The 12,328-nt window shown below is 36.3% G+C and overlaps 1 protein-coding gene across 2 annotated transcripts in view; it reads left to right on the plus strand.

Moving 5' to 3' along the window:
• The window catches only part of UCHL5 (ubiquitin C-terminal hydrolase L5), a 48,688-nt gene that overhangs the window by 9,655 nt on the left and 26,705 nt on the right, over positions 1–12,328 (plus strand). For both annotated transcript variants that reach the window (XM_007466201.1, XM_007466200.1), the window contains exons 4-6: positions 11,768–11,893; positions 11,976–12,037; positions 12,110–12,240. In XM_007466201.1, coding sequence (XP_007466263.1) covers positions 11,768–11,893; positions 11,976–12,037; positions 12,110–12,240 — 319 coding nt within the window. The remainder of the gene's footprint in view (positions 1–11,767; positions 11,894–11,975; positions 12,038–12,109; positions 12,241–12,328) is intronic.

Consider the following 12,328-nt stretch of genomic DNA (forward strand, 5'->3'; position numbering starts at 1 on the left):
CGCAGGCTCAGCGGCCATGGCTCACGGGCCCAGCCGCTCCGCGGCATGTGGGATCCTCCCAGACCGGGGCACGAACCCATGTCCCCTGCATCAGCAGGCGGACTCTCAACCACTGCGCCACCAGGGAAGCCCTATCCTGAAACTTTTAAACTCACAGTGCTGGATCTATGGATCTGAATCTTACAAAATTATAATTTTCACTTGAGAATTCAAATTTTATGAAGGACAACAAATACTATCAGATGTTTTCCTTGAAGTGACAGACTCATTTCACTCATTCTTAAGAAAATATCTGCCAGATACCGTCTGAACAACCGTGTTTGTCTGTTGTATGTCCTTGCAAGTAAAAAATGATGTTCCAAGAAAAAAGCAGCCAACCTATCTGACAGTTCAAACAATTGCACTAATGCCTTTCATGGAATCAACTGGCATGTTTTTGTTTGCAGCTGAAGTGCTTTATTTTTACTACCTGTTTCACTCAACCACTTGTACTCTGAGTTCAAAATATAATAAAAATTTTACTGCTTTATCAAAGACATTCTTCACTAAACCTGGTTTTTGTTTTGTTAATTTTTAAAATTACGCACATGTGTCAGTGAAACAGTTTAATGCCACTGCCTAGGTATATGCTAAAATACCAGCAGTTTTACCCTCGATTGCTGTTGTGCTACAGTGTAAATATGAAAGCAGGGGAAAAAAGCAAAAACTGTTTTGGAATTATTATGGAAACAATTTTGAGCTCACAAACCCCTTGAAAAGGGTCTTAGGAATTCCCAGGGTTACATGGACCCCACTTTGAGAACTGCTGTTCTGGAGTATACAGTGAAACGTTTAACCAACATTATTAGATGCCTCCATATTTTGGAGTCCATTGTTTGGAAAAGCTGAAAAAGAGAATGATGAAAGAGGTTTGATTAAATCTAAGCTAAATATGATCGCATTTGTTTGAAAATTGCACTTATTTCTGAGACTCAAAAAATTGCTTAAGATAATCTCATTAACCTTCAGGAAGGTGGAAACAATAAAACTGCTAATTCTCATTACTGCCCTTTAAATCAAACATTCACTATTCCACTTAGTAACTTGTTTTTCCTTTTTCTCTTATTTTATTACTTCTTTCCATTTTCCCCCCAACTTTTAAAAATTGAGTGTTTTTAGAGAAATTAGAGTTTTTTTGCTTTACTTCAAGGGTTATGAAAACATTATTTTATCATTGTGTACTTAAAGTATCTTAAGTTACAGAAATATATAGTGATGAGTGAATATCCCTGTGCTCCCACACCCATGTCTACTAACCCCTTCTAACAGTTTGACTCATTCATTTAATCAACGAGTAGTTGTAGAGCATCTCCTTTGTGCTGGGCGTTGTTTTAGGTCCTAGGGATGTAATGGTGGGTAAGGCAGGCATGTGTCTTCTTATTGGTAACAACTATCACCATAGCAGTACCAACAACAGCCCACATTTACCATGTTTGTTGTGTGCCAGATATTGTGCTTTAGATATATTATTTATTTAACCCTTGCAACGGCCCTATGAGGTGTTACCCTCATTTCACAGATGAAGAAATTGAGCCCTAGAAAAATTAACTTACTTGCCTGAGGTAACACAGCTAGTACATGGTGGATCCAGAATTTAAACCCAGGTCTAAAGCCCAGGTTGGTGGTTCCACCTGCCATACTGCCTCCCACATTTTCTATTCACTTGTTAACACATTATCTTTTTTTTTTTTTTTTACTGAAGTTGGACTGTTGTGCAAAATATTTTGCATCTTTCTTCACTTAATGATAAAAGTTTGACTTTCAGTGCACATAACAGTATTAGCTAACATATTGAAGGCTTATCAGGTACTTTTATATGTATTATCTTTTAGTATTAATTTATTTGTAGTAACTGATCCTCACAATGACCCTATGTGGTTTTACAGGTTCCTCGTCGTTTCACAGGTGTGGAAACTGAGTCCCAGAGAGGTTAAGAAACTTGCCCAAGTTATGTATCTAGTCAGTGGGAGAGCTGGGTGCAAACCCAGGCACTGTTGCCTTGAAGTCCACACTCTTAACCATATCACAACACCACCTCTTTTAAAAGTGTTCTTAGTATAAGCGTCCTATAATTTATTTAACTAAATTTCTTAATGATAAATATTTTGAGATTCTAATTATTTCTCTAACACAAATAATCCATTTATAAATTGTAATATTTATCATTGTACTATAATAATTATAATCACTGTTTGTGATTTTCAAGATCTAGGTAGTAGAGAAAAAGTAGGGGACAGATAGCTTGGTCCTTCAGGTGATTTTTCTCCTTTTAAAGACAGTTTTTTTTAAGGTATATAAGAATCTATACCCATGATATAAAATGTAAGCATTATATGTGTATAATGTAGAAAATAAAAGTCCATTATAATCCCTGCTCCAGAGATAACCACTTGAAACAGTTTATATTTTTCAAGATTTTTTCCATATATATTTGTGTGTGTATTTAATTATATTTCTTCCATACGAAATTGTAAACCCAGGAGTTTTCATGTATAATCCCTGACACATAGTAGGTATCTGATAAATGTAGAAAGAATATTACAGTTAAAGAACACTAGGATTCACTAAGATGCTAACAATGACTTATAGAGGCCTAGGTATTTTTAAGGTATAAGAAAGTACTCTACAAAGAAAAAAAAAATGATACTGGAGTATGAATTTATAATTTCTAGAGTCCCTTGATACTTTTCTAGTTCTGTATTATATTTCTACCTTACTATAATTTAATGTTTTATTTGTATTACATTATTCCTGCCATGTTTATTAATATGCCAGTTTAGTGATTTCCCAATTATATTGTACTTTTTTATGCTATATTATGCCAACAGTTTCTATTAAACTGATCAGTAATTCAACAATAATATCTATCAGTCTTTTTAGTGTATGCCTCCTATGAACCTATGCTAGAAGTTTTATAGTATATATTACATAAATATATAATCCTTGGTTCTAGGCTTCAAGAGCTTATAGTAAAGATTTCCAATCCAGGGTCTCTGGACTCTGAGGAATATTTTCAGATATTTAAAACATTTAATTAAAATTATATTTATTTGTGATAATGTCATACAGATTAAATACATAGTTTTGGTATTTATGGATGGAATTGCATCATTTTAGAGAGGTAATACTGCCTGTCTTATGCTAATCATATGCTCTAATTGGAAGTGTACATATGTGTGGATCATTGATTAACAAAATATCTAGAAAAGGTGTCTTCTAATAGTTACAATTTGTGTATAAGGATCCAGGAATTATCCTTTTGGTAATGCTTCCCTGCAAAACACTGTTGTCTTGTTACTGTTTCACTGATGAGAAAGCTAAGGTCTGTCTGACTTACTGCTTTAGGTCATTGGTACTAGGTTTGTGTGACTCCACCTGTTCAGTCTTTCAGGAAAGAATGATTGAGTGTCTGCAATGTGTCAGACACTGTGCCAGGTGCTTCGGAATGATAAACACTCAGGAGCCCTCTCCTTAAGGGTGTTTAGAGCTTAGTGGAGGAGATTGGTATTAATCAGTGAAATACAAAATTACAGTGGCAATAAGTGCTGCATGGAGTGAAGTCAGAACCGTATTGTGAAGTTCAAAAATAATCTATTAAGACTACCCTCCCTTCGGACACCAACTACAGAGTTTTGGGTACCACAAACCACCCTCACTTCTGATACTTGCAAGTTTGGGGAGTCCCCGAGACCACCCTCAGGTTCTGTAATCTGTTAGAAAAACTCATAGACCTCACCAAAATCTGTTACAGTCACATAGTTCATTACAGTGAAAGGACACAGATTAAATTCAGCCAAGGGAAGAGACACACAGGGTGGAGTCCAGGAAACCTGCGCGTGGTCTTCGCTCAGGGGAGTCAAAGCCAGCGCTGTACCTTGACTGGCGGTGATGTGTGACAGTGTGCAGAGTGCTGCCACTCAGGCTATCTCAGCCGATTCTTGGTATCGAGTTTTTATTGGCCCTCAGTCTCCAGCCACCCTGGAGGCTGAGATGATACTGTCCACCCAGAACCCACCCTAAGTCACACCGTGAGACTATCTGCGTGGCCCCCAGCCCCCAGGTAAATGAAGACACTTTTGTGAGGCATGGCTTCTCAAGAGCTTAGAGATCACCTCCCAGGAACCAAGGGCAAAGGCCAGGCCTCTCTTAGGGCAAGACTAGATTCTTCACTGCACACATAAAAATGAGACCTCTTCAGGGAGATCTGAGAAAGCTTCTCTGAGTAAATGACATTTCAGCTAAAATCTAAAGGTTAAGTAGGTATTAACTGGGGGAAAGAGGTTGAGGATCATCCCAGATTACTAACAGCTTTATAGTAAAAGGGAGTAAGGCTAGTAAAATGTACTGTTACAGGAAGGCCAGTGTAGCTGGACTAGAGACAGCACAGGCAGGGCGGTATGAGACGATGAAGCTGAGCAAGCAGTGTGGTAGTCAGGGTTCAGTACGATTAGCTATAGAGAAACAATGGTTTATAAGAAACACGTTTTTCTCTTTCTCATTCACCGTGGAGCACGTCGAGATGGCAGGCTCTTTTGTTTTGTTCCTTTGTATGTGCTTTCTATTCCAAAGGTTACTTCATGGTCTGAGATGATTGTTGGAGTTTCAGCCATTCTATCTGAATTCCACATTCAAGACAGTAGAAGCGGACAGCACACTCCTCTCTTTTTACGGATGTTTTCTAGAACTTGCTCATGTTACATGCTTTCTTCTCTTTGTCCAGAACTCAGTCACATGGCTGTACTTAGCAGCAGAGGGGGAAGCTGTCCTCATTCCAGGTGGACATGGACCCAGATAAAATTTGGGTCCTCTGTTCATCTGGAAGAGGGAGAAGGTGGATATTAGAGAATAACTCTCCACTTCCTGCCAAGATGTGGACAGAGGCAGAGCATGCTTGAGCCTTTTGTCTGTATCCTAAGAGCAGTAGAAGGTTATTGAGGTGTTTTAAGAAGGGTGACGTGATCAGATTTTCATTTAGAAGAGATCACTTTGGCTACAGTGTGGGGAATGTGTTTGAGGAGGAGGGAGTGGTGTAGGATATGAGACTACATATCAGTTAGGAGGCTTTTGAGGAAGTCCATACAAAAGCAGGTAAAAGACTGTTAGTAGTGATAGATGTGAACAGATTTGATTAATACTCAGGAGGTAGAGTAGCTAGCACCTTTAATGTGTAATGATTAGACGTGATGAAGGAAGAGGACAGATCAGTCAGTGATGATGAGTGTGTTTTTCTTTTTTCCTTTTTAAAAAATTGATCTTCAGGTACACAGCATGGAATTATGATAATTCTTGACTGATGACACATGCTCATGTCCTCCTTTTATTTATTTGTTTACTTATTTGGTGACTAAGTAATGTAGTAAGCACCTAAGAACTCACCGCCTAGATAAACGACATCTAACTATCATTTTCTTCTGTCCCACCCATTGTCCCACATAGCTCTCATCCTCCCTCCCTTCATCCAAGTAACCTGCATGTGGAATTCTGTATATCGTTTCCTTGCTTTCCACTTTCTGTATTTTTTCTAATCCTAAAAGGGCTGTGTGTATATAAAATTTTAACTTGATAAAAAGTATCATGCTCTTTGTAGTTTCGGGAGACTTACTTTTTTGACTTAATATTTTAAGATTTATCCAATATTTTAAGATTTATCCACTAGTTTATCATAATAGTTAACTTATTTTGCATGCTGTACAATAGTAATTGCACGAATGTGCATGAAGAGTAATTGTTTACTCTTTGTAGATTGGCATTTGAGTTTTCATTTGCATTACTGTAAACTGTGTGGCTATATACATTTTTGTATGTCTCCTGTTGTATTTGTGCAAATTTCTCCTGGTACATATGTAGAAGTCCAACAGTGCTTCTTCTGATAAGTAAATGTAACTTTAGGAGGAAATATCAAAGTGCTTTCGGAAGTAGAGACTCCAGTTTACACCCCTACTAGCAATATCTGAGTTATTGTGTAGCCACATACTCCAACATGTGATATTGTCAGACCTTTTCTTTTTTTTTAATAAATTTATTTATTTATGGCTGCATTGGGTCTTTGTCGTTGGGTCTTCGTTGCTGCGTGTGAGCTTTCTCTAGTTGTGGCGAGCGGGGACTGCTCTTCATTGCGGTGGCCTCTTGTTCCGGAGCATGGGCTCTAGGCACGTGGGCTTCAGTAGTTGTGGCTCGCAGGCTCAGTAGTTGTGGTTTGTGGGCTCTAGAGCGCAGGCTCAATAGTTGTGGCGCACGGACTTAGTTGCTCTGCAGCATGTGGGATCTTCCCAGACCAGGGCTCAAACCCATGTCCCCTGCATTGGCAGGCAGATTCTCAACCATTGCACCAGAGACCTTTTTGATTTTTGGCAGCCAGCTCATTCTAAAATGGTACTTCATTATGGTCTTGGTTTACATCTCCCTGGGCACTAATCATGTTGAAAGGATGTTGATGTACTTACTTAGTGGCCATATCTGTTTCTTCTGTGAAATTCTTAAATTATTTTTCTGTAGGACTAATTGTATTTTTTGATTTGTAGGTGTTGTTTATATCTTCATGATACTGCTTCTCCAAGTTGGCACCTTATTGTTTTACCTTTTCTGGGTGTCTTTTGATGAATAGAATTTTGTGTTTTGTTTATTTTTATAAATTTATTTTATTTATTTATTTATTATTTTTGGCTGCGTTGGGTCTTCATTGCTGCGCGCTGGCTTTCTCTAGTTGCTGTGAGCGGGGGCTACTCTTTTTTGCAGTGCGCAGGCTTCTCATTGCAGTGGCTTCTCTTGTTGCGGAGCATGGGCTCTAGGTGCGTGGGCCTTAGTAGTCGTGGCTCGTGGGCTCTAGAGCACAGGCTCAGTAGCTGTGGCACACGGGCTTAGTTGCTCCATAGCATGTGGGATCTCCCCAGACCAGGGCTCAAACCTGTGTCCCCTGCATTGGCAGGCGGATTCTTAACCACTGTGCCACCAGGGAAGCCCGAATTTTGTATTTTAGAGCCAGTGCTTTTTTGCGTCTTGTTTAAGAAATTGTTATCTATCTGAATTTGTAAAAGATATTTACCTATGCATTTAAATTTTAATTTTTGATATCTATGTCCATAATTCATTGGGAGTTGGATTTTGGTATATTATATGAGGCAGGGGTTCAATTTTATCTTTTTCCATGTGGATCACCCTTTTTTTCTAACCATTTATTGAACATCCATTATTTTCCCTATTTATCGGACATACCACCTCTGTTGTGTACCATAGTTCCGTGTGTGTGTGTGTGTGTGTGTGTGTGTGTGTGTGTGTGTGTGTGTTGTGTTATCTGGACTCTACTGATCAATTTGTCTGTCTCTCTGCCAATACCACACTGTCTTAATTCCTTTCATTTCTTCATAAGTTCTTATATCTAATAGGTCATGTCTCTTCTCCCTCCTCTTTTTCAAAAATATCCTTGCTATTCTTGACCCTATGTTCTTCATATAAATTTCAACGTCATCTTATCAAATTGTATGAAAAATTCTTTTGGACTTTTCACTGGAATAGCATTGAATATATGTATCAATTTGGGGAGAATTTATATCTTCATGATACTAAGTCATAAACGTAGTATGTATCTCTATTTAGATCTGCTTTTATTTATCTATTTATTTTTAGATATGCTTTTATTATCTTTTGTAAGTTGCATAATTTTCTCTATAGAGGTTTTACATCTTTTATTAGATTTATCTTAATTCTTTGATCTCTTTGTTATAATTATAAATCATCTTTTCTTCAGTTACATTTTCTAGGTGTTTGTTGCTTGTATAAAAAAATGTAATTCATTCTTATGTCTTAATATTATATTTAGCCATCTTGCTAACCTCTATTATCTCTGTTATTTGTTGGTTTGGGGGGGGTTCTTTCTAAATTACTATGTCAAACAAAGCAGTTTTGTCTCCTCATTTTGAATCCTTATGTCTCTAATTTATTTTTCTTATCTTATTGACTGGTTAAGACCTCCAGTAAAATCATTGTGATTTTAAAGGGAATGCTTTTTACCATTTCCCATTTCAGATTTTTTTTTCTTAATGTTCAGGTAAGGACATTCTTTTAATAATTTAGCAAGTGTCCTTATTATGGAAGGATTAAGTTTTTTCAAATGCTTTTCTGCATCTATTGAGATGATCATGTTTATTTTTCCTCTTAATAGGTTAATATGGTTAGTTATGTTTATGAATTTTTCTAATATTAAATCATTCTTCCATATCTGAGATAAGCCCAGTTGGTCATTCTTCCATATCTGAGGTAAGCCCATATTCTCTTTTTATGCACTGTTGAATTTAATTCAGTAATATTTGTTTAGAATTTCTACATCTATATTTATGAATGAAATGGCCTTAATTTTCCTTTCTTGTAATGGCTTTGAATAGTTTTAGTATTAGGGTTGTGCTTGCTTCATGAATTGAGTTGGAATTTCCTCTTTTTCTTATTGTCCTGAAGAATTTGGACAGTTTAGACCATCTAAAATTTAGATGGTCTGTTTCTTCAAATTTTGATAGAATTGGCCTATAAAGCCATCTGTGCCTGGTATTTTCTTTGTGAGTATATTTTTAACTACCACTTCAATTTAATAGTTAAAATACTTATTTGGGCTACTTATTTTTTCTTGACTTAGTTCTGGTAAGATTTTTTTTTAAATTTCTGCATTTTAGCTTAAATTTACAAAATTGTTTTATATGGTTGTTATTACTATCCCCTTATTCTTTTTAATCTGATTTTATTTTTAGTTATATTCCTGACTCCTAGAATTCTGACTCGCATATTTGGGTGATCCTGCTTTTAATGGGTCCTGCTCCATTAATCTATTGCCCTTTATTATTTCATACTAGCATTAGAGTAGCAACCCAGTGGATCTTGTTTGTTTTTAGTCGCCTTCAGTCTCTCCTGTAAATTGTCTTAAACTGAACCTTTCTGAATCACTGTATTTACTGTTATTTCCTATTAAAAATCTCTTACTCCTAGCGTGAACTCCTAATTGCTTAAAGGCACTGATTTACAAGGTAACCAACGACCCCGTGCTCTGATTACAAGCATACTGATACATACCAGTGTGCCCATTGTCTCTTGAGCATCTCGTCTTAATTTGTTCCTTGTTCGTCCCCTTCTCGTTGGGGACTATATATATAATTTATTCTGCAATAATTTTTTGTGAAGAAAGATGAAGTTAAAATTCTCCCAAATGGATGTATATAAGGTGGTTTTTTAAGTGTTTCACGAGGACAAGAACCACATGTCTCTTGTTCACTGTGTATTCAGCATTTATCACAATGTCTAGCACACAGTGAGTTCTCAGTAATAAATATTTGAACTGTGCACTTTTTAATGTCTTAAATTTTTTTTTTTTTGGTAATTCTCTGCAGTATTCCCCCCTTACCTGCTGTTTTATTTTCCATGGTTTCAGTCAACTCTGGCTGAAATATTAAATGGAAAATTCCAGAAATAAACTATAAGTTTTAAATTGTGTGCCGTTCTGAATAGTGTGATGAAATCTCATTCTGTCCTTCACTGTCCCACGTGGGATGCATCCCTTTGTCCCTCATGTGTGCTACCAGCCTGTTAGTATAGGGAAAAACATGATATATATGGGGGTTGGTACTATTCCATGTTTGAGGCATCCATTGGGAGTCTTGGAAGATATCTCCCAAGGATAAGGGGACCACTGTGCCATTTATAACATAACCACTTGGTGGCACTTAACTCATTTAAAAACCTGAAGAGGTATGTTTACACTGATGCACACCATAATGACTGTTCTTCACATATATGCAAAATGAGCTGAAATAAATCGTGGACAGTGTAAATCCTTATTAACACCGGAAGAGAAGTATCAGTAACCACGAGATTTTTTTCTTTTTTTCCTTTAAAAAAAAAAAACAGGTTTATTGAAATACAATTGGTATACAAAAAACTGCACATGTTTAGTGTGTACAATTTGATGAGTATGAAAAAAAAATTCCTAAAGTGATAGGTTACAGACTTGAAGTCCTTAGATCATAGGAATGTTTGATAGTATTCTCTGCCATAGCCTCAGCATCTAGCCTAGAATTGGGTACATATTATATCTTTAATGTGTCATCATTTTGAAAGGATGTGTGAATGAGTATAAAATTTAACTTCTGCTAACTTCGCTTCTACCAACCCATCTCCAGATAATTTTGGCCCAAGATAAGGGAGCACTAAGTCTTGTTTTAGTTAACGACCTTTATGATGTCTCCTTTAATCATTAAAAATTTTCATCCAAGTTTATTTACTAAAGAACTGTGACTCAGAATACATATTAAAAGAAATCAGCAGCAATGTTAATTGGATTCTAGATCTCCTGTTACTTTTCCTTAATCGTCAATCATAAGATAGTTTGAGTACAAAATACTGTAAGAGGAATTACAAGAATGTGGTGGTATCACTGAGAATTGGGAGTAAGACAGTGTTCTCTAATGGAAAAAGCAGCCTTATCAAGGAATTCTTCAAACATACTGCAGTCAAAAATGTAAGAACTGGTGGGTACTCACAAGACTTCAAAAGTCTGGCAAAAAAAAGTACAGGAGTATAAGAGTTAATGAGGGAAGATAATAGAAAAATTTTCTTTTGAAATCAGGCAAGATAGAAATAATTTACCAAATTTTAAGATCATAAGTGAATTAGCATTTTTGGAAAATGGTATTTAATTATAATATTGTAATGGAATATAGCAATAGGACTAGACTGTATTCTAAAAAATCATTTATCAAGTTTAATTTAACTCTACAGTTAACCTTGCTGGTGTTCAAAGTGATCATCTGAGGCTCTTTCCACCTCTGTGATCTCAGCCCTGTGTAGGTGCTGTAGGGAGTGTGGCAGAAGTCCTTGTCCATAAGTAGGTTATAATCTTGTTGGAGAGACCACATACATGTACAGAGCCAGCCTCGTGTTGTGGCTAAGTACACAAAATTCTAGAACCAGATCACCTGCCTCTTGCTTAGCTCTGTGCCCTTTGGGCAAGCTACTTAACCTCTTTGTGCCTCAGCTTCCACAAATGTAAAATGAGGATAATAATATTACTCTTTCTTCATAGGCTGTTGATTGACAGGATTAAAAGAATTAATACATGTGAAGTGCCTAGAAAATTACCCACACATAGTAGGTGCTATCTAAATGTTCTCTCCTCTCACTAGAATGTAAGGTCCACAAAACTTGTTTAATAAACAAGTTAATAGCTAGATGACAGCGCTGTAAAGATTGAATTGAAAAATATGTAGACAGTATATACACGTTTTTAGGAATTCAAATGAGGGAAGAAAGTAATATGAGCTGTTGAATAAGTTCTCTAAGAGCCACATTGGTGAGTTGGAGCTTGCGTTGGTTACTGAAATAGGGGTTGAATATTTATAGGTAGAAATGAGCACAGGAGGAAGTGAATAAGAGGGAAGGACAAGCTCTTTTGGTTTAATTAGATATATGTTTTAGACCAGGAAGACTGGTTTTGTTACCCTAACTGGATTGGTTTTTACTGATATTATGAGTTCATTTAATTTATTCGATTTTCTAGAATCTTCAGCTCCAGAATTGCAGCAAATTCCTGAAAATAGAGTAGATTGGGAATTGATCATGTTTATTATGTTTATGCTAAGACTATATGAAATAAAATTTGGAAACTTTTTTTCATATTTTGGGGGTCATCATCACCAGTTAAAAACTGTTTTTTTTAACAAATCGATAATATTTTTGCTTTCATATTTTATAGGTAATTAATAATGCTTGTGCTACTCAAGCCATAGTAAGTGTGTTATTGAACTGTACCCATCAAGATGTCCATTTAGGAGACACATTATCAGAGTTTAAAGAATTTTCACAAAGCTTTGATGCAGCTGTGAGTACAGTCGTATTATTCCTAAAATGCCCTGTTTGTGATGGTTCTTATTTTAATAGGCTATTCTTAAAACTTATTTCAGATGAAAGGTTTGGCACTGAGTAATTCGGATGTGATTCGACAAGTACACAACAGTTTCGCCAGGTAAAGATACTTTATGTGAAATAAATACTGTCTCTGTTTTTTTGTCTCTCACTGTTTTTTTCTTCACTGTAGACAGCAAATGTTTGAATTTGACGCAAAGACATCAGCAAAAGAAGAAGATGCTTTTCACTTTGTCAGTTATGTTCCTGTTAATGGAAGACTGTATGAATTAGATGGATTAAGAGAAGGACCGATTGATTTAGGTAATGTGGTTACTATTCCTGGTATTTCACTTTTGATAAGGAAAAAAAGATTGGGTGTTCACCTTTGGTTTAGCCCTAGTCCTGCTGA

Source organism: Lipotes vexillifer, unplaced genomic scaffold (genome assembly GCF_000442215.2).
Source record: "Lipotes vexillifer unplaced genomic scaffold, Lipotes_vexillifer_v1.1 scaffold585, whole genome shotgun sequence".
Lineage (NCBI taxonomy): Eukaryota > Metazoa > Chordata > Mammalia > Artiodactyla > Lipotidae > Lipotes > Lipotes vexillifer.